General features: G+C 43.5%; 1 protein-coding gene across 1 annotated transcript in view; it reads right to left on the bottom strand.

The window, feature by feature from the left end:
• Positions 1 to 23,812, bottom strand: part of ABLIM1 (actin binding LIM protein 1) — a 261,923-nt gene that overhangs the window by 8,758 nt on the left and 229,353 nt on the right. Inside the window, exons 20-23 of the mRNA XM_061635919.1 lie at positions 20,473 to 20,533; positions 20,061 to 20,068; positions 13,255 to 13,329; positions 4,360 to 4,440 (exon numbers count right to left, since the gene is read on the bottom strand). Coding sequence (XP_061491903.1) covers positions 4,360 to 4,440; positions 13,255 to 13,329; positions 20,061 to 20,068; positions 20,473 to 20,533 — 225 coding nt within the window. The remainder of the gene's footprint in view (positions 1 to 4,359; positions 4,441 to 13,254; positions 13,330 to 20,060; positions 20,069 to 20,472; positions 20,534 to 23,812) is intronic.

Genomic DNA, 23,812 nt, shown 5'->3' with positions numbered 1-23,812 from the left:
CATTAAACGGGAAACCTATTAACATAACCATCATCCAAGTCTACGCTCCAACATCAAACGCAGAAGAAGAAGAATTGGAGAGATTTTACACAGAAGTACAGGAGGAAATTGATCACACACCAAAACAAGATATGATGATAATCATGGGGGACTGGAATGCAAAAGTAGGGAACAGAGAAGAACTAGGAATTGTGGGGAAATGGGGCTTAGGTGACAGAAATGAGGCAGGAGAAAGACTTATTGAATTCTGTGAAGCCAATGATTTGTTTCTTGCAAACACATTTTTTGAGCAACCAAAAAGACAACTGTACACGTGGACATCACCAGATGGTCAATATAGGAATCAAATTGATTATATAATTGGAAACAGAAGATGGAGAAGTTCCATACTTTCTGCAAAAACAAGACCAGGAGTAGATTGCGGTACAGATCATGAACTGATTGTATCGAAAATCAGAGTAAAGCTAAAGAACAACAAAGCACTCATAATGCCAAAATACAATTCAAATAACACCCCAGAAGAATATAAAGTTCAAATAAGGAACAGGTTTGAGGCTTTAAACTTAGTTGACAGAGAACCAGAAGAACTATGGACTGAAGTCAGGGACATTATCAAGGAAGAATGCAAAAAGACAATACCTCTTGTTAAAAAGAGAGAAAGACCTCAATGGATGACTGAAGAAACTCTTAAAATGGTTAAAGAGAGAAGGAAAGCAAAAGCAAAAGGAGATAGAAACACAGTCAGAACCCTAAATGCAACTATACAACAACTAGTACGTAGGGCCAAAGAAAACTATTACAATAGTTATTGTATAGAAATAGAAAAGGACAACAAAATGGGAAGAACAAGAGCCCTATTCCAAAAGATTAGAGAAATGAAAGCGAAATTTAAACCAAGAGTAGGGATGTTGAATAATCAACAGGGGAACACACTGACTGACCGAGATGAAATAAAAGGAAGATGGAAGCAATACACTGAAGAACTCTACAAAAGAGATGCAAGGATGACAGATTCATTCACAGAGGAACCATATGATGAAGAACCAGAAATTTTAGAATGTGAGGTAAAAGCTGCTGTTGAAATTCTTGGAAGAAACAAATCACCAGGAATAGACGGCATACCAATAGAGTTGCTACAAGCTACTGAGACTGAATGTGTCCAAATTTTGACAAACATTTGTCAAGAAATATGGAAAACTAAACAATGGCCCACAGAATGGAAGCGTTCAATATATATCCCACTTCCAAAGAAAGGGGATCCCAGAGAATGCAGTAATTACTGAACTATTGCCTTAATATCCCATGCAAGTAAAGTAATGCTCAAGATTCTACAACAAAGGCTCTTACCATATATGGAGTGAGAAATGCCAGACGTGCAAGCTGGATTTAGAAAGGGAAGAGGTACCAGAGATCATATCGCAAACATACGTTGGATAATGGAACGGAGCAAGGAATTTCAGAAGAAAATCACCCTGTGCTTTATAGACTACAGCAAAGCCTTTGACTGTGTAGATCATGAAAAACGATGGAATGCTTTAAAAGAAATGGGGGTGCCATAGCATCTGATTGTCTTGATGTGCAACCTATACTCTGGACAAGAGGCTACTGTAAGGACAGAATATGGAGAAACCGATTGGTTCCCCATCGGAAAGGGTGTGAGACAGGGTTGTATTTTACCACCCTATTTGTTTAATCTGTACGCAGAACATATCATACGGAAAGCGGGATTGGACCAAGATGAAGGAGGTGTGAAAACTGGAGGGAGAAACATCAATAATTTAAGATATGCAGACGATACCATACTCTTAGCAGAAAGCAGTAATGATTTGAAACGAATGCTGATGAAAGTTAAAGAGGAAAGCACAAAAGCAGGACTACAGCTGAACGTCAAGAAGACTAAAGTAATGACAACAGAAGATTTCTGTAACTTTAAAGATGGCAATGAGGACATTGAACTTGTCAAGGATTATCAATACCTCGGCACAGTCATTAACCAAAATGGAGACAACAGTGAAGAAATCAGAAGAAGGCTAGGACTGGGGAGGGCAGCTGTGAGAGAACTAGAAAAGGTTCTCAAATGCAAAGATGTATCACTGAACACCAAAGTCAGAATCATTCAGACCATGGTATTCCCGATCTCTATGTATGGATGTGAAAGTTGGACAGTGAAAAAGGCGGATAAGAGAAAAATCAACTCATTTGAAATGTGGTGCTGGAGGAGAGCTTTGCGCATACCATGGACTGCAAGAAAGAAAAATAATTGGGTGTTAGAACAAATTAAACCAGAACTGTCACTAGAAGCTAAAATGATGAAACTGAGGTTATCATACTTTGGACACATCATGAGAAGACATGATTGACTAGAAAAGACCATAATGCTGGGAAAAACAGAAGGGAGTAGAAAAAGAGGAAGGCCAAACAAGAGATGGATTGATTCCATAAAGGAAGTCACAGACCTGAACTTACAAGACCTGAGCAGGGTGGTTCATGACAGATGCTCTTGGAGGTTGCTGATTCATAGGGTCGCCATAAGTCGTAATTGACTTGAAGGCACATAACAACAACATCCAAAACAGATTTTGGGGAAGGGCTGGGTGTGTGTGTAGGAATTGACAAAAAGACACCTCCATGAAAACATAATGCATCCTGTCCGACATCCTGTTCTCACAGTGGCCAGCCAAATGCATATGGAAGCTTGCAAGCACGACTCGAGTGCAGCAACACTATACCCACTTGCAATTCCCAGCAGCTGATATGCAGAGGCATACTGCCTCCATCAGTGGAGGCACAGCATAGCTATCAAAGCTAGTAGCCATAGACAGGAAACACCTCCTCCATTAGCAGATGGCTCCTACTGGAGCAACAGCATTAGGATGGGCCATTAATTTCTGCTCTATAAGACATTGGGCCCTTCTTACCTTAGGTCCCTGGGCCTGTTTCACGGGCCAAACAATTCATTTAAACTAAAACAAGGATGACAAAAAAATAAGTCACGGAAGCTTGCAAGACTATAGCTCAATGGTAGAGCAATTTTTCATGCAGAAGGTTCCGGATCCAATCCCTAGCATGTCAAGTAAAAAGTATGTCAGGTGCTAGAAATAAGAAAAACATCTTTTCTTGAGCTGCTGCTATTCAGAACAGATAATACTGGGTGACTAGGGACTTGGCTCGCCAACCCCACCTACCATTGCCAACCCCCCTCCCCCGGATCACCAAAGTCCCCCTCCCCCCATGCTATGCCATAGCTCTCCCCATTCCCCTCAGGTGTCGCCAGAGCTCCCCTCCCCCTTCTTCATCCCACCATTCCAGGGGGCACCAGAGCTCCCCTCCTTCTTCTTCCCCCTCACTCCAGGAGGCGCCAGAGCTCCCCTCCCCTTTCCCCATCACCGACACCCCAAGGTGTGCCAGAACTCCTCTTCCCTGGCCAGCCTCCAAGTCACCTAGTGAGGCTGAGCGCCAGGTCTGGTCGTGTAGGCCCACATTCACTGCAGGCATGGTCATGCAGGCCCACCATTGCCCCAACTCCCAGGCAGCTCCCTAAACCACTTGTCTTCACCACTTACCTTCTTGCTGCAGTGGTTTACCTCACCTTGCCCACCTCACCTGTAAGCATCACACTACCTGTGAATGCTTACAAAAATACAATATAGGTAGAAATGGGCCAGTTGTCTGAGAGCAAGGCAGCTTCACATGTTCATAATTAAGTCAAACTGATCTGCCCAGATGACAGTTTAATTTTGTCAATGAAGATATTTTAAGAGTTGCAGCAGTTTAAAAAAATCCAATATTTTTGACTTCAATATTCACTCTAATTAGAATATCTTTGCTTTGAAAACGAGATCTGGACCATCAGGATGTGTGTACATGTGTGTTGTACAGGACTCTTGCACACCTTGCTTGTGTTTTGTCTTCAGCTGATCATTACTATGAACAGTAGAGATAATCTGATGCAGTACCATTATTCCTGTGATAATTTCGCAATACTATACTAGTTTGAAAACGTCTCTCTCAGTAAATTCACCTCCCAATGAGAATTTTAACTGCAAAACCAAGGGCTGCTGATCCCCAAATGTTTATTTATACATCCTATTTTAGATGCATGATGTTAAACACTTGGTTCTCTCACCTCCTCCATTTTATCTTCACAACAGCCTTGTAAGGAAGACTGAAGTGACACATAGCACACAATACATCAATGATAAGCTCACAATGACTGTAATTGAAATGAATGTACTGTCATTTTCTTGTTACCTTATGAATTCCCCCTTTCTTGAACTCTATTTTAAAAAGCAACTCCTCATGCCTCTGCAAGGCCTTCTTCTAACAGAGCAGCAATTACGACAGCAAAGGTCCTCTTACCTCCAGCCTGGTTCTGTCCACTTCTCTTAGAATTTTACTTCGCCCTCTGTTGGTCACCATGAGCATTTCATATGGGAATATCTGTTTATGATATAGAAGAAGCATTTATGTAGATTTAAGGCCCCTCCCCCATACAAAAAAGGCATCATTAAGCTCACCAGCATAATGCAGTCACTGTGGCCAGACAGCTGCAAGTTCTCGAAAAGAAATAAATATTTAAATATTTAAATATTTGAATGTAAAGTGTACAATTTCCCATGTTTCCTTGAATTCCTTTTTTAAAAGCAAACAAAAACAGGTTTTGTACTTAGGATGATGTCTGCACCAGTTAATTTTTGCACTATATTTTACTATATATGATGAGCTGATGGATTCTGCATACAATTCCATTTCATCTTGCTGATTACCCTTGACTGGCATTCCACTTTTTGGTTTGTTCACATGAAAATAATTACTTCATTTAAAGAGGTATCACAGTTAAGTCTGAGCAAGTATCTCAACTGTGCCACTTTTCTCCCACCATTGGCCTGGTATCATTAAAGCTGACTTTCCACATATCCACTTATTCATCATAGCCACTGAACTAAATTGTTCTGCTGTTTAGTGGTTTTCTAAGTATGTTGTGGAGTTTACCCAGGAAATTATTAGGTGTTTCTTGATTAGAAGATCAATAATGGTGGACAAGCTTCTTTTACCCTGGCTGTCACCTTCCTCCTTAGCCTCAGTTTTGTCCCTGTAGAATAAAGCAGGGAGGGGGAGGGGGGAAAACTAGAATTACTTGGTTCTGCCTGTTATTGGCTCTGGCTCCACATACTGTTGCCCCCCTTTCTGCCCCACCGGGCATAAGCCACCACTGTATACATATCTGCTCAGGAGTAAGTCATTGTTTTCAGTGGAACTTACTCCTAGGTAAGTATGTACAGGACTGCAGCCTTAAGGACCCTTCGTCCATCAATACCCATCATTTCCTGCAATGAAGTCACAGGTGAATGCAGGATATGTTCAATAATGCAATGCTAGTTCATGATGGTGAGGCTCAACAAGCCCAGTCAGCATGCTGGCCCCTCTGAACATGAACCCTAAAATATAGCCTATTTAATGTACAAACAAGTCAAGCTTTCCCACTATTATTACTCGTTAATAATTGTTTAAAACTGGAGGCCCCAACCATTCAGTGCTAACCCCTATGTGGTTCACTCAAGCTATAAACTTGCAAACTGCTATCTCTTGCCAGACAAATGTTTAAGACTGTAGCCTTAACCACAGAATCCCGTTCCGTGCCCGGGACCTACCGGGCAGAGGGACGAGCTTGCGGCCGCTGTCGATGTCCAGGCCGCCATCTTGGGGGATGCGTGCACACACGGCGCGCTGGCGCGCTGTCGTGTGACGCGGCAGGGAGGCGGGGCGGCTGAAGGCTATTTAAGGCCGCCCTGCCTGCTTCCCGCCATCCAGTTCAAACTTCAGCGGCAATCTCGGCAGCTGCAGCAGCAGCTTCGGCGCGGCGCGGCTCCCTTCGGCGGCAGCTTCGGCGCGGCGCGGCTCCTTTTGGCGGCAATCTCGGCAGCCGCAGCAGCAGCTTCGGCGCGGCGCGGCTCCTTTCGGCGGCAATTTCGGCAGCCGCAGCAGCAGCTTCGGCGCAGCGCGGCTCCTTTGCCGGCGCACGTGGGCCTCCGGAGGCTTCCTGAGGCCAGGGTGGCTGGGCGGCGGCGAGCCCTCCCCCAGCCTCATTGAGAGACAGGGAGGCAGCGGCGGCTGGCACCAAGGCCTATGCGGCGAGGTTCCTGGGGCAGTCACTACGAGGCGGCAGCGCAGGATCGGATCCAGCAGCGACGAGGACCACAGGCTAGGCGGCCTTTGGCCGGCAACTTTTAAATTTAATTATTAATTTTAATTAATGTGGGGGTAGGTGGGGCATGACCCCAACCATCAATCCTTGCCACATGCAGGGCAATTAGGCTCCCCTCCAGGATAATTGGGTGCCGGGAGGGGGTATAGAATAAGCAGGCGGGCCCCTTCACAACGTTTTGAAATCACGTCATTTTGTAAGCGGGCCCCCTATCTCCCTCTAGTATGCCACCCAAGAAAGGACAAGGGGGGCCAAAAGGGAAAGGAAAGGCCCCCAAAGCAGGGGGGAGATGCCCACCCCCAGCGGCAGAGGGGGCAAGGAGTGGGCCAGGTTGGAAGCCCTAGAGCATGGCTCAGGCCATCCTAGTGCACCTCGGGACCAACCTGTGACAGGGAAGGAGAAGGACCCACCACCCAAACGGTCTCAGGGGAAAACGCAGCGGCCAGTGAACAGTGCTGATGCAGGGGCTGTTGCTTCCATCTTAGCACGACTGGATGTGCTGGAGGCCGGGCCCAGGGCTGAGGCGAGGACGCCCAGCATAGAGCCAGGCGTAACTCCCACCTTGCAAGCAGCCCCAACAATGCAGCCCACACAAGGACCTTCGGCGGAAAGCACACAGGGTGAGTCCTCTATCATGCCACAACAACAAGGGCAGCGGCAGTGGAGCTGGGCCCCCTGGGGGTACCCCTACTGGCCCTTTTCCCCACCAGCGGTAACCGACGGATATGGGCAGGCAGGGACTCCCGCCGGCGGGGGGGAGGTTACGCCACAGCAGCAGCATCCCCTAAGGGAGGCCTGCGAGCAGGTCTGGCACCTCGCTGCTGGGAAGGCGACGGAAGGAGGGCATCAGCCCGCCCTGTCTGCCAACCCCCCTGCAGAGATATCCGACCCCCTGGGATCAGTCAGAGAGGGGGCCATACCTTTTGTGGAAACGTCTGCCCCACTGGGTTTTCATCTTCTGCCTGCTACGAAGGACAGAATATGGAGGGGAGAGTACGTGGACCTATTCTCGCTCTTGTACAGGGAGCCGGTTGGGAAGGATAAGGATAAAGGGGAACATGCAGAGCCCAATAGGCCCAAGCGCCGACGGGTAGAGCGCTCTTGGTCTAACTGGCTGCCTGCATTCCTTACGTACATGGGGGTGGTAATACAGAGGCAGCCTCATAGGGCCTCGGTACTGATCAAATACCTTGATATCATATATCGGGGCTACTCTGAGTTTCAAGGGACGGCATGGCTGGACTACGACCAGGCGTTCCGTATGAGGGCGGCTTTTGATACATCCCTCCCCTGGGACAAAAAGGAGGCTGACCTGTGGCTGCAATTTATGACACATTCTAGACCCATGGCAGGTGATAGGGCGGACAGCGGCCATCTCTTGGCGCGCCAGGCATCAGCAACTGCTTCCCGCGGGCCTGCGGGGCAGGGGGTTCAACCCCGCCTGCTTTGCTGGGAGTTCAGCTCGCATGGCCTTTGCGGTCGGAGCCCGTGCACGTTCAGACATGAATGTGCCATATGTGGGGGCCCCCACGCCTGCACTAGCTGCCCCAGGGGCCGCCCCTTCAGGAGTGGAAACAGGGATTCGGCTGGCGCAAGGAAGACAGGGGCTGCAGGCGCAGCTCAGGGAAAGGGGCCCCAGCCCAATTAAAATCGCCGAGCTCCAACACTTACTCCACCTTTACCCCCTAGTCCAAGATACCCAGTTTTTACTCGAAGGCTTCACAGTGGGTTTTTGGATCCCCTATTTGGGTCCCAGGCCTTACCTTACCTTTCATGTCCCGCAACCTTAAGTCAGTGGAAGGCAGGGAATCAGTTCTGAGAGAAAAAATTAGGAAGGAAGTAGTAGCCGGCCGGGTTTTGGGCCCCTTTGCTGCACCACCCATCCCCTCACTCAGAGTTTCCCCGTTGGGCCTCGTCCCCAAGAGGGCACCAGGTGAATTTCGCCTGATACACCACCTGTCCTTTCCACAGGGTGAGTCAGTCAATGACTTCATCCCAGCGGAGCTGTGCTTGGTCCGCTACACATCATTCGACTGTGCTGTGCGAATGGTCAGGGACTGCGGGGTTGGGGCCCTTATGGGAAAGTGTGACACCAAGTCTGCTTTCCGCCTCCTCCCGGTCCACCCACAGGACTTCGAGCTGTTGGGCTTGGCTTTTGAGGGTGAATATTACGTGGACAGGGCATTGCCTATGGGCTGCTCTATATCATGCTCTGTTTTCGAGCGCTTCAGCTCCTTCTTGGAGTGGGCGGTCAAGAGGCGCGCAGGCTTGCAATCAGTGGTACACTATTTGGATGACTACCTGTTTGCGGGCCCTGCGGACTCAGGCACCTGTAGGGCGTTCATGGCACATTTCGCGGGGCTGGCTGGGGAGCTGGGCGTCCCCCTCGCGGCCGAGAAAACTGAGGGCCCATCCACCGCTATCACGTTTCTGGGCATCGAGATAGATACGGTGGCCCCATGCTGCAGGCTCGCTCATGACAAGTTGGGGGCCCTCAGGGAGAAGATCTCAGAGGTGGTCAGTTCTAATAAGGTGACATTAGCCACTCTCCAACGGCTGGCAGGCCATCTGAACTTTGCCTGCAGGGTTGTAGCGCCCGGCCGTGCCTTCCTGCGGCGCGTATATGACTCCATGGCTGGCCTATCACAATCCTACCACCGCACACGGGTGACAGCCGCTCTTAGGGCTGACCTGACAGTGTGGTCCACCTTCTTGCGGGAATTTAATGGGGTCTCCCTATGGAGAAGGGATCGCCTGTTGGAGGCAGAGCTACAGGTGCACTCCGATGCCTCGGGTGCCTTCGGTTTTGGGGTCATTCTTCATGACTCATGGTGCCACGGCAGCTGGCCGCAGGGCTGGACACTGGCTGGCCTGACCAGAGACCTGACGTTCTTGGAGTTCTTCCCCATTGTCGTGGCCGTACACCTCTGGCCCGACAAGTTGGGTAATTCCTCAGTCCACTTTTGGTGCGACAACCTCCCCACAGTGCACGTTATTAACACCCTGTCCTCTAGAAACCCCAACGTTATGCGTCTGGTGCGAGCATTCGTGCTCCAATGTCTTTGCTATAATATTCAGTTCCTGGCGCGCCACATTCCGGGTATTGACAATAGTATTGCTGATGTTCTATCACGGAACCAGATGGAGAAGTTTCGCCAGCTGGCACCGTGGGCAAGGGCTCTGCTGGAGGTGTTCCCCCCAGCGCTATGGGAGATTGGAGGATTGAATCAGAAAGGGCCATAAGCCTTTCTGTGGCGCCCAGCACTTTGGCCAGCTACCAGGGGGCAGGTAGGGATCTATCAAACTTCAGAGAGTCCAGGGGTTACGCCCAGGAGTGGCCCATCCCGGTCGAGCAGCTTATGGAGTTCTGCGTGGAGGGGAAACGGAGAGGCCTTTCAGTCAGGACCATTAAAGGTAAGCTCTCAGGCCTCGCTTTCCTAGTGAAGGCACGGGGCTTTCAGGACTACACGGGTGACTTTAGGGTGCGCCGGATGCTGGAGGGTTGGTCCTGCGAGCGCCCTTGCCCCCCGGATGCACGCCTCCCCTTTTCCCCGGAGCTATTGTTTGGCCTGCAGGGACAGTGGAAGCACTTGTGTTCTTCCCCTTTCGAGGCCCTGCTATATCATGCTGCGGCCCTCACTCTGTTTTTTGGGGCCTTCCGAATTGGGGAGGTGGTGGCGGCTTCTAAGATGGATAACTCCCTCCGAGCTCTGCTAGTCTCCGACCTCAGCTGGAGGGCAGAGCGGGCCCTCCTGCGGCTCAGGCGGTCTAAAACGGACCAGCATGGTAAGGGGTGCCTGGTGGTATTAGCCCCATGCCGGCAGCAAGAACTCTGCCCAGTAACAGCCCTGCGCGGTTTTGTGGCAGCGAGGGGGTCGCAGTCAGGGTACCTATTCATACATAGGAACTCCCAGCCCCTTACCAGATACCAGTTCTGGTCCGTGGCGAAGGCCACACTGGGGAATTTAGGCGTGGACCCCAGTAAGTTCGGGACACACTCCTTCCGGATAGGCGCGGCCTCCACGGCGGCCCTATTGGGCTTCTCTAAAGACAGGCTTCAGGCTGTGGGCGGGTGTCCTCAGACGCGTACAAGGCCTACGTTAGACCACTTGCTGACACACACGACGCCAGCGGCTAGATGTTGGCCCCCCCAGCCCCCCCCTTTTTTTTGTTACCCAATGTCATTGTTGTTTCAACAGATCGCTGGACAAGATCGGAGCAGCCACGCATCCTCCTATGTGGCCACAGTACGACGTTCTGGGCGGGCCGCAGGGTGGCGAAGTCTCGCTTTGGCACGCAGCTGGGGCTCAGTCAATGGGCCGCAGTGCGGTGGCTGGGACGTCGGGGGATGCGTTGGGACGGGCTCCTGCCAGCCTTGTTTCAACCGGCTGTGGAAGTGGCAGTGCCCCAGGTGCTGGTGATCCACCTCGGGGGCAACGACTTGGGTCTGTTAAAGGGCAAGGCCCTAATTGAACAGGCATGTGGTGACCTCCGGGCCATTGCACGTCGCTGGCCGGGGGTGCACTTAGTGTGGTCAGACATCCTGCCGCGCAGGAGGTGGAATTGTGCCGGTGAGCCACGAGGGATGGACAGGTCACGGAAAAAGGTGAACAGGCAAATTCAGAGGGCCCTTAGGGACTTGGGAGGTTCTGTCATCCACCACCCAGAGGTGGGCCACAACAAGCTTGAGCTGTTTCGGCCTGACGGCGTCCATTTGACAGACACGGGCAACGACATCTTTCTAAGGGACCTGCAGAAGGGTTTACACCAGATTCTTATCGGGTGTGGGGTAAAGGGGGACTAAGCAGAGGCTTGTCCCCCTTCTGTGGCGAAGAAGTGCGGGGAAAGGTTAAAGGGAAAGGGCAGCTAGGTGACACCTTTAGGCACCTTTGGGGGTGACAGGCGGTCCGGAGGCCTGCAGCTCAGGGCTACACGGCCCGGGGACAGGGTACGGGCCGCCTTTGGGGCCAACGTGCCTCATCCGCTCGGAGTTTCAGGGCTCCGAGGGGCGGTGATGCGGGTTGGACCCCCTACACATCTTCAGGGTGTGGCTGGAGCTGGGGGGCTGGCACAGGGCAGCCCCAGGCTCAGGCAGGGCATGGTCGCCCGATAGCTGCTAACAGGCTTTGCCTGGATCACCAGAATGCTCCCGCCCTTAATCTCCCTTCTGCAGGTTCATTATTCAATTGATTCTGTTTAAATAAAGTGGCCCATTATTTACCCAAGCAATGGTGTCTGTGTTTTATTTCGGCAATAGGCCGCAATTCCATTGATGGATTAACATGTTGACAATAATAAACTACCTTTATTTCAGATGTTGTATCTAATCTCTTTACAAGTTGCATTTGAATCACAAGAAAGCTAGAAGTCAGCCGCATTGAGTTCAATAGTAAATACTACTAGGTAAATGTGGATAAAGCTGCAGCGAGGCTGCAATTCTATGTACTTGTATTAAGGAATGAGCTTCATAAAACTTAATGGAACTTATTTCTGGATAAACATGCTCAGAACTGGAAGAGTTCTTTAGGAATGACTTCTATACGTGCATGCCTTCCCCACATTTAACATGCTATAATTAGAAGTTCAAAGTATTGTTTGAGTAAGTGGATCTTTTCAGTCCAGTGCTGTAATAGAACGGGATACTATAGATATTCAGAAGTGCAATGCGCGACAAGTGACTTTTGATTTGCTCTTCCATTCAACCTTCTGCCAGTGTTGCATTGTGGTTAATTCTTGGACTGGGATTGGGGAGACTCAGGTTCTAATCCTCACTCAGCCATGAAGCTCACTGAGAGACCTACGGCCAGTCACTATCTCTTAGATCAACCACAAGGCTGTTGTGAGGAAAAAATAGGGATCAGGAACTATGTATGCCACCTTGAATTCCTTGGAAGAAAGGTGGGCTATACATTAAAAACAAATAAGTAAAATTCTGCTTCTTTATGCCACTTGCTGACAGTTTCCCACAGACTATTGTCTGCTGCCCACACAAGCTGAGTGAGCAGCAGGGCATCTGTATGGTCCAGACCATTTTTTCTTCTGTGAACTGGAACATGAATCTATATGCAAGGTTTTTGTTGCTGTTTATATGATCCATGGTGAAGTGCCTACTACAATTTGTGACCCTACAAAAGTTGAGATCTACCAGAGACTCTGAAATTGTCTGGAAGTCTGTCTTTTGTCGGATTTAAATCTATCATCTCATTACTAGCCAAATTTAGGATGCGTAATGGTGCAAACTCTAAATGTAGTGAAACTGCCTATGGCTTGATTCCCTTGCATCAATAATCTGGACCTATTTGCCTCCTAGTCCATGCTCACCGTTACTCTCTGGCATTGGTGCACCATGTTTTGCACTTTGTGCGTTAATCAGAGAGGAGGCAATCTCACAATTCTACAATTCTACTATATAACTTTAATTACATTGTTTTTATGTTTTACAGTGCAACATAAAACTAACATACATTGTTATAACAAAAACAGCCAAAATTGCACAAAACTTTGCTGAGAACTTTAAAGTTATTATCACATTCTTATATTTTACAAAGTCATGACGTAAGTACAGTTCTAAGTGCTTTTAAAAATATTTTTGGTTTGAGTCCAAAATTGGGCAGAATGGTTGTTTCCATATTTTTTTAAACATCAGCTTTTAAGTCGTTGGTAGCGAACTTCTGGCCCAACAGGGGTCCTAATTTGGCCTGTGAGGCAGTTTTCGCCTGATATCTGACATCAGGCATAGGGCAGGTAAAGACATGGTTCCTTGTCAAAAGTGGGGTTTGCAGGCACTGCTTATCAGTTATACACTGTGCCTTGTAGGTTCTGATTACTGTGGCTGTCAGAAGCTTGATGCTACTCAACCAGTTTTAAGATTACATTGAACACTGATATCATCATTGTCATCATCAATGAAGCACATCCTGTGGTCCAGAGCTGGCATGTAAGGAGCAACATTTTTTAAAAAAACAACACAGAGGTCAACCACACACTACCATCATTTTTTAGGTGAACCATCACTGCATTGAAGAAAAGTATATAATGTCTGCACTTGCCTTTGGTTCCAACATGTTAGGCATAGACACCCCTCGGTCCATTCGCATTCCAGGGACATGACCATCTGGGAGGGACTGTATCAGATATAGGTAAACATCAGACACACAGGTTACATGCACACCCATAGATAACTGGTAAAGGCAGTCATGATGAATATAGACATGAATTTATATTTCAGTCCCATCAGCCAATAGAATATTATTATTATGTACTCTTTAAATACTTAACTGTTTAGTCATCTGGCCCAAGGGGCCTTAAACTTGGGTCTCCTTATTAACGGTCCCCAGTTGCTTTTGAAATAAGATGTACATGGCATCCAACAAAAGCATTCCCGGTAGTAAGGAATCAGTACCAAGCTAAGGGAACCTAAGAAGTGACCTGTTGGATCAAGTGCGGCCGCATTTGGAATACTGTGTACAGTTCTGGTCGCCTCATCTCAAAAAGGATATTATAGAGTTGGAAAAGGTTCAGAAGAGGGCAACCAGAATGATCAAGGGGATGGAGCGACTCCCTTACGAGGAAAGGTTGCAGCATTTGGGGCTTTTTAGTTTAGAGAAAAGGCGGGTCAGAGGAGACATGATAGAAGTGTATAAAATTATGCATGGCATTGAGAAAGTGGATAGAGAAAAGTTCTTCTCCCTCTCTCATAATACTAGAACTCGTGGACATTCAAAGAAGCTGAATGTTGGAAGATTCAGGACAGACAAAAGGAAGTACTTCTTTACTCAGCGCATAGTTAAACTATGGAATTTGCTCCCACAAGATGCAGTAATGGCCACCAGCTTGGATGGCTTTAAAAGAAGATTAGACAAATTCATGGAGGACAGGGCTATCAATGGCTACTAGCCATGATGGCTGTGCTGTGCCACCCTAGTCAGAGGCAGCATGCTTCTGAAAACCAGTTGCCGGAAGCCCCCAGAAATGTTTCAAAAAATAATGGAAGGGATTAATGCTATAAAACAGGAAATGAAACAGGAAATGAAAACTGAATTGACAGATATAAAAGACTATATTAAAACACAAGTGGATGAGATTAAAGGGACAATTGGGCAAATAAAGGAAGATGCAAAAAAATACTAAAGAAAAGGTACAAACCTTGGAGAATAGAACAGATATACTAAATCTGGAACTAGAAAAAAATTTGGACTACTTAGCTGTGACTGAAATGAGAAATAAAGAGCATTGTTTGAGATTCCGTGCAATCCCTGAGGAAACAGGTGAAGACATTAGAGATAAAATTGTTAATGCTTTAGTAAAATTTCTGGACTTGAATGAAGATAGGATGGAATTTGAAATAGACAAAGTTTATAGAATTAACTCCAGATATGCAACAATGAAAAAAATTCCAAGAGATGTGCTTGTTCATTTCGTAAAGAAGACGACCAGAGATATGGTTTTACAGCAACACTTTAAATATACCTTTAAAATTGATGGTAAGGAAATACTGGTGATGAAGGAAATTCCTATTAGACTTTTACGTAAGAGAAAAGAATATGCTTTCCTTACAGAAAAACTTAAGCAATGCAAAATTCAATTTAGGTGGGACGTTCCAGAAGGAGTGATTTTTACATTCAGACAACAGAAATACAGACTGAATACTGTTCAAAAAGCAAGGGACTTCTTGAGAAAAGCTTCAAAAGATATGGAAGAAGATAAACTCAAAGATATGGATATAGTTCCTGGGAAACAAAGTCAACAAGGATATGCAGAGGAGGGGAAGGAAGATGATGGATCAAAAGGAGCATCAGGCAAATTTTAAAATACACGCTTAATGATGGATTACAAATACCTAACTTGGAATATAAATGGAGCCAACACGGCGCAGAAGAGAAAGAAAGTGTTTCATTATTTGAAAAAATTAAAATTGGATATAATTTGTTTACAAGAAACTCATATTCAGAAGAAAGATTCCAAATATTTGATTTGTAAAAATTTGGGTGAAGAATTTATTTCAGCTGGACCAAAAAAAAAAAATGGAGTTGTTCTCTATATTAACCCACAATTGCTTCCTAAATTGGTATTATTGGACGATAGTGGTAGATTTGTGGGGGTTGAAATTACTTTACAAGGTACAAACATTTTGATAGTGGGTATTTATGCCCCCAATGAAGATAAAACAAGGTTTTATACAGGACTTATGGAAAAATTGTCAGAGTTTTCATATGAGCATTGGTGTGTCATGGGTGACTGGAATGGGGTAATCTCACCAAAAATTGATAGGCTTTCTGAAAAAAATATCAAAGAGACACAAGGTAAATTACCGAAGATTTGTTTTGAACTCATGCAACATTTAGAATTGGTGGATACCTGGAGATATATAAATGATAATGCAAAGGAATTTACTTATTTTTCAGAAAGACATAAAACATTTTCGAGGATTGATATGATTTGGATGTCAAAAATTTTAGCGAAGGATATTTTTAAAATGGATATATTACCAAAAACTTTTTCGGACCACAATCCTGTGATATTAACTTTAAAAAAAAAAAATCTTGGATTTAGATGGAGACTAAATGAATCTTTATTACAGAATGATAAAGTAGTACAAGAATGTAAGAAGAAATTAAAGGAGTTCTTTGAATATAATTTATATAAAGGAACAAGTGAAAATATTGTTTGGGATACTAGTAAGGCATTTATGAGGGGATACTTTATTAAATGTAATTCTGAATTAAAAAAAAAGAAACAACAGAAAATGCAATTAATTTTGGAAGAAATAAAACAAAAAGAGGAAGAATTGAAAAAGAATCCAGCTAAAGTTTCTATTGTAAATCAAATTAAAATGTTACAGAAGCAAGTATCAATGTTGACAGTTAGAGAAATTGAAAGGAAATTAAATTTTGCTAAACAAAGGACTTTTGAATTTGCAAATAAACCTGGGAAATGGTTAGCATATAAATTAAGAAAAGAACGTCAAAAAAATATTATTTTAAAGATACAAGAAGGAGATGAGACGCTGACAGATAATGTAAAAATCAAAAAGATTTTTCATCAATATTACTCAACATTGTATAAGTGTCAAGAAATTCCATCTGAAAAAATAGAAGAGTATTTATCTAAACAGAATTTGCCGAAAATTACAGATTTTCAGAGACAAGTTATTAATGGCCCTATTACGTCAAGAGAGATATCTGAAGCTATAAATAAAATTAAATTAGGAAAGGCGCCAGGACCAGATGGGCTATCTGCAATGTATTATAAATGTTTGGAGGAAGAACTCTTGCTACCCTTACAGTCTACAATGAATTCTATTTTGCAAGAGGGAAAGATACCGGATAGTTGGAAAAATGCTAATATAACATTAATACCTAAAGAGGACCAAGATTTAACTAAAACAAAAAATTATCGGCCAATATCTCTACTGAATAATGACTATAAAATTTTTACAATGATTTTGGCTGAAAGATTGAAAATAATATTGCAACAATTTATTCAGGAAGATCAATCAGGGTTTTTACCTAAAAGACAATTACGTGACAACGTCAGGAATGTTTTGAATGTGTTGGAATATTTAGAACAACGAAATGATAAACAAGCAGCTTTGATTTTTTTAGATGCTGAAAAAGCATTTGATAATTTGAATTGGAAATTTATGTTCCAGGTTTTGGAGCAAATGGATTTTGGAGACAACTTTATAAAATGGATCAGATCGATTTATACATCACAGAAGGCCCAGATAATTGTTAATGGAGACTTAACGGATTCATGTGAAATACAAAAGGGTACAAGACAGGGATGTCCATTATCTCCCCTTTTATTTATTCTGGTTTTAGAAGTGCTGCTTAGAGATATAAGGCAAGATAAAAGGATTTCGGGATTAAAAATAAAAAAAGAAGAATATAAATTGAGAGCATTTGCTGATGATTTGATAATTGTACTAGAAAACCCTTTGGAAGGAATTCATATATTGATGGACAAATTAAAAGAATTTGGACCGTTAGCAGGATTTAAGATCAACAATCAAAAAACAAAGATGTTGGTGAAAAAATTAACTTTAAGGGAACAGAAAGAGTTAATGGACAAGACAGATTTTACAATAGAAAAAAAGTTGAAATATCTAGGCATCATCATGACAAATAAAAACTCAAAGCTGTTTCATAATAATTACGAAAAATTATGGACAGAGATTAAGAAAGACTTGCTAAGATGGGATAAACTACAACTGTCATTAATGGGTAGAATATCTGTGATAAAAATGAATGTATTACCGAGAATGATGTTTTTGTTTCAAACAATACCTGTAATATCCTCTGATTTACCTTTTAAACAATGGCAAAAAGATATTTCTAAATTTGTATGGCAAGGAAAAAAACCAAGAGTTAAATTTAAATTACTTCAAGACGCTAAAGAAAGAGGAGGACTGGGATTACCAAATTTGAGACTTTATTTTGCTGCCTGCTGTTTAGTCTGGATAAAGGAATGGATCTTATTGAGGAATAAAAGACTATTGGATTTGGAGGGCCATAATCTGAAGTGGGGATGGCATGGATATCTATGGTATGACAAAGTAAAAGTAAACGTAGACTTTAACAATCATTTTATAAGACGTTCTCTGTTGAAAATATGGAATAGATACAAACCAAGGTTTTATTCGAAAATACCATTATGTGTCTCAAGTCAAGAAGCGTTTTATAGAAGAGAAATGTCTGGAAAAGAGAAATGGTTAACTTATCAAGAACTATTAGAAAATGTACATGGAGAATACACAATGAAAGAGAGAGAACAATTGATAAAGGAAGGATATAGTTTTCATTGGTTTGCCTATTTACAATTGTTAGAAAGATATAAAATGGACAAGAAAATGTATGGGTTTGAAATAAGTAAATCTGATTTTGAAATAGGTTTGTATACAAATGATGAAAACATAATTGCAAAAATGTATAAACTTTTATTGAAAATGGATATGGAGGAAGAACAAGTAAAAGAGTCCATGGTAAAGTGGGCAAAAAATTTTGGTCATAACATACAAATGGATCAATGGGAAAATATGTGGAAAAAAGGCTTGAAATTTACATTATGTTATAATCTTAAAGAAAATTTTTATAAAATGATGTACCGTTGGTACATGACTCCAGAAAAGCTGTCAAAAATGTATAGTAATGTCTCTAATGTTTGTTGGAAATGTAAACAACAAGAAGGATCTTTTTATCATATGTGGTGGTCATGTAAAAAGGCGAAATTATTCTGGGCACAGATAAGTAGGAAGATGCAAAAAATTTTAAAGATAAATATTCAGTCAAAACCAGAATTTTTTTTACTGGGTTTTATGGATAAACAAATAGAAAAGAAATATGGAAGAATATTATTATATATGATTACGGCAGCAAGATTATTATATGCACAAAAGTGGAAAATGGAATCAATACCAACAATGGAAGAATGGCTACTGAAATTAATGGACTTAGTAGAAATGGATAAATTGACGTGTTTACTTAGAGAAAAATCGACAGATACATTCCTTAAGGATTGGAAGCCTCTCTTAGACTTTTTGTCGAAAGATCAAAATAAAATGATGATACTGGGATTTGATGATTAATTAAGACAGCTTATGGAGAAAAGAGATTCTGTATGTACATATTAAGGGACAGGTTTGATGTATATTATATACTTATAGCTGATCTGTGACAAATCGGAAGTCAACCATTTTATTTTTATTTTTTGTTGTAGTATTGTTATGTTTTTTCATACTTTGTTTTGTTTGTTTTTTGGAAAAATTTGAATAAAAACTATATAAAAAAAAAAAATGAAAACCAGTTGCCGGAAGCCTCAGGAGGGGAGAGTGTTCTTGCACTCGGGTCCTGCTTGCGGGCTTCCCCCAGGCACCTGGTTGGCCACTGTGAGAACAGGATGCTGGACTAGATGGGCCACTGGCCTGATCCAGCAGGCTCTTCTTATGTTCTTATCAGACCAAAGGTCCATCCAATCCAGCATTGTTTCCAGAGTGGCTAGCCAGATGCCCCTGGGCAGCTTATAAACAAAATGTGCAGGCAATAGCCCTCCTATATTGTCCCCAGTATCTGGTATTAATAAGCCAATATGAAGGGGATGGATTCTAATCATTTTCTTAGTTACCTTCCAGCTATACTTTATCCTGTTCCCTCCCTTTTAAAAAAATTCTGCCCAGCTAAGTAAAATAGTAAATTCCTACCAACCCTGCCCTGTAAATTCTTTCCTTGCTAATAGCATAATGTGCAACGAAGACTTTGTCAAGATTGTGTATTCATTTGGATATTATATATGGAAATTTCTCCACACTGAGTAGTGATGGACTTTTGTGAGCGCAAGAATTCAGTTAGTGTTGATATTTTTTGGGGGGGAGCTTTTATTGGCCATCTATAGATCCTTATGTCACTGTTACACAAGGTCACTTCCCAGCTTTTTCCCCCATGCCCACAATCACATATGAAGGAGGAAAAGTCAGGGAATCATATATGGAAAATAGGAAGAAGGTATGGTTTCAGAAAGAGGAGGGTTATGTCTGGACCTCTCCCTTTATTTGGAACCAGAGGTAACAAGAGAAACCCACTGAAGAAAGAACTGCCACAGGAAGCTTCCATGCCAATCTTATAAAAGCTTATCAAACAAGTCACAAAAATGGCATTTGCAAGGTACTGCCTTAGCTGCGACCTTTTCACAGTGATATACGTTTGCATCTTTTATTAGAGGTATAAAACATGCAGATAAACATGTGCTGACAAACTCTTCCCTGTAAGCAGGAATTCAGACTTGAGTCACATAATGGATGAGTTGTTGATGGAGTTGTTTAGACTCTCTGTTATTTGATGGAAGAAAATCTGTACTGTACCTGAAAATCTGAAAAGTGATATTTGGGGTGATTAGGATCAGGATCAGGATCAGAATGACAAACAGTTATGTGTTTCATTTAATACTTGAGCTCATAATGCCAAAAAAATAAACTGAATCTGAATCTGTCAATGATACAGATCCACATGCATGAAATAAAATGCAGTTCTAATTTACACAAAGCCGTCTTTATTTTAACTTGGTCTTGTTGTTAAAGAACCAGATCAATATATTCACTTGAAAGAAGAACAAAGATCTGTGTATTTCAGGGATAAATAAGACATTCACAAGTCTGTTATGGTAACAGATTAATATTTTTAGCAGACCAAAAGAGCACTCTGCAAAAATCCAAGCAAGCATAAATGATAGGCAAAGCAGCACAGAACAGGAAACCATATCCCTTATGATCTTACCTTGAGCAGCATTGCACACGTCCCCATAACTGTTGTACTGACCAAAGTCTGTAGACAATGGCTAGAAGAAGAGGAAACCAATAGTCACATCAACCGCACTGTTGTCTTATATGAGGTGTTGAGAATATCAACAGTAAGTATGTCTGTGTGAAAACACACCACAGAAAGAGTAGAATAAGGTAGCGGGGCAGAGGGGATTGTACTATATTATGGGGATGTTTTCCTAGGTCTGTGAAACCAAATGGGAAATGTGTGAATCAAGGCTGAAAAGAAGCAGAGATCCCAAAGAGGTGGAAAGGCACAGTAATGGCCCAGTGTGAGTATATGGACTGAAATCGTAGATTTTGGCTCCTATTAAAGGGTATCAAATGGTCAACAATTTATCATTATAATTTTGCTGCTGGGGGGACAATTTTGGATTTTTATGTCTGTACCTCAGGTGCCAAAATATTGTGGGCCAGTCCTGATACCTTAGTGAAGATATTAGGTTTTTCTGAACTATTACACAGCCACGAGAGTGGCTGTATACTATAGCCAGCATGGATTTTTCACATTCTGCAATGTTAAATTGAAAACACCCTCATGCTATTCTGATGCTTTCCATAAGCTCATTTCAAAACAAAACCTTACAAAACTTATAGTCCTAAACTCAGAAATGCTTGCTTAACAACGCTCTCAATTTTCATGGCAATAAACAAAACAGTCAGAAAGAATCGAGAGTTCAAAGTCTAAAGAGAGAGAGAAAAAACCCAGATCCCTTTTGGACTTTTTCTCTCAGACTTCTCATAATCTGTTGAAATTCATTAGAAATCAACCATGTTCACAGAGTACCTGTAATCCTATTACTGACCTTGCCCCATACTCTGACCTTTATCTTCCGCAGTTTAAAAGTTTTAAAAATGCCTGGCTGATTTTTAATTAATTTAAGAAATTTAGCATTGAACTCAATGATAATGTCGGGCATGCTCAGTAAGAACCAACTGTCAGTGTTCTAAAAGCCAGACTTACAGCTGCTGGGCTTGGCTAATCAGGGGGCCACACCCACACCAGACTTTGATCTCACGCGAGACAGTCATGGCTTCCCTCAAAGAATCCTGGGAAGTGCAGTTTATGAAGGGTGCTGAGAGGAGACTCCTATTCTCCTGACAGAACTCCAGTGGCCAGAGTGGTTTAACAGTCAGCTGCTCTGACTGAAGCTCTGCAAGGGGAACATGGCATCTCCTAGCAACTCTCAGCACCCTTCACTAACTACTACACTTCCAAGGATTGTTTGAGAGAAGCCATAACTATCCAAAGTGAAATAAAGGTCTGGTGCGTATGTGGCCAGGGACAGTTTTGGTTTAAATTTGGGTGGGAGGCTACATGTGCCTGCTGTAGAATAAAAAGGTGGGGGAAAGGCTGAAAAGCAATGATACTGTTCACAATGTTTTCATTTTGGAAAGGAAAGGGTCTTCCCCTCTGCCCAGTACCCACCCACCCAGTCTCCTCCCCGCCCCTCCCACAGGTCAGTGTTGGACTATGACCTGGGAGATCAGGGTTCGAATCCCCACACAGCCATGAAGTGCATTGGGTGACCTTGGGCCAGTCACTGCCTCTCAGCCTCAGAAGAAGGAAATGGTAAAACCACTTCTGAATACCGTTTACCATGAAAACCCTATTCATAGGGTCGGCATAAGTCGGGATCGACTTGAAGGCAGTCCATTTCCATTTTCAAACATGATTGCAGAGAAATAAATCCCACTGAACTCAAAAAGTATGCAAATGATCAAACCCTCCCTCCCTTCTCCTCCCTCCCCTCCCCCTTGCCCCTCCCCTCCCCCTTCCTTTGCCCTCCCCCCTCCCCTTCCCCTTCCCTCCTTCCCCCTCTCCCCCCTCCCCTTCCTCCTCCTCATGGTCAGGCATGGTCAAGCATGATTGCATAGGAGTAAATACCACTGAACTCTATAAACATGCAAATGATCAAACCTGCCCTCCCCTCCCCCTTCCTTTGCCCCCCTCCAATCTGCTCCTTTCCCTTCCCCCTCCTCCTCCCCCATGGTCAGCTTTACCTATCCTAACCATGATTGCATAGGAGCGAATCCCATTGAACTCAATAAGCATGCAAGTGATCAGACCTGCCTTTCCCCTCCTTCCCTTCCCCTCTCCTCTCCCTTGTTCTTCCTCTCCTGCCCACTCCAGTCCTCCCTCCCCCCAGTCAGTTTTAGCTATCCTAAGCATGATTGCAGTGGAGTAAATCCCACTGAACTCAAAAAGCATGCAAATGATCAAGCCATTCTCAACAAGCTTGCATAGGATCCCATTTCTTACCTCCCGGATTAAAAAGCAGAGAAATTCACTAATAGGCAAAAAAACTTAAAGTTTAAGAATGTACCTATAGTTCACAGATATTTCTATCAAACTTTAAAAAGCAGGGAAATTGGGCAGCTATAGTGAATGCACCAGGGGAGCAGGAGACTGACCTCCTCTCTGAGATATTTTACTGAGAGGTACATGTTACCAAATTCTTCCAAGCTACACAGGAAGTGGATTGGACTGTGAAAGATTAACCCAAATTGTGTTTGCATTTTGACAAATTTGTAGGGCAGTACATTATCTCAGAGAGAAGGTCAGGTCTTCTGCTCCCCTGGTGCATTCACTATAGCTGCCCAATTTCCCTGCTTTTTAAAGTTTGATAGATATATCTGTGGGCTATAGGTACATTCTTAAACTGCAAGGTTTTTTGCCTATTAGTGAATATGTATAAAGGTTGGGGATGGAGATTACTAAAAAACACTTTTGAAGCAGATTGCCTGATGCATCCTTTCAGATGGACAAAGCAACTATATCAGTTTCTAAATTTGTGCTATTATATAAGCATTTCTCTTGCATTCCTTTTATATTACCTTGTAATTTAAAGGATTTTCAGAAATGGAGTGATAGGGTAGGGTGGCCTTTACTAAAGCCTGGTTAAATTTGATGCCTTAGGTTTAGAAGGAAGATTTACAAATATGTCGTACTCTGATTGTACCTGTCGTGGTGCTTTAAACCAGGCTGAAAATCTTGCACATGTTATTATGTATTATCCTTTGTATAAGTCATTGGGAGAGCAATATTTTGGACAAATTTTAGAGAGAGATGGAGAAAAGTCTCCCCGTGAGTCTGTAATTTACCTACTAGATGAACAAGATAAATACTCAGTTCTGAAGACTGTACTTTTTCTATCTGCAGTAACTAATGAGAGGACAAATTAGGTTTTATATAATTCCCATTTGCAGAAATTCATTTTATTTCATCCAACTTATTCCATTTTAATGTTGCATTTTAATATTTGTTAAAAGAGAAACCATTTTTTTCTTTTTGA

The sequence above is a fragment of the Rhineura floridana genome, chromosome 7 (genome assembly GCF_030035675.1).
Source record: "Rhineura floridana isolate rRhiFlo1 chromosome 7, rRhiFlo1.hap2, whole genome shotgun sequence".
NCBI classification, from domain to species: Eukaryota; Metazoa; Chordata; class Lepidosauria; order Squamata; family Rhineuridae; genus Rhineura; species Rhineura floridana.
This window is presented reverse-complemented; position numbering and strand designations above follow the sequence as displayed.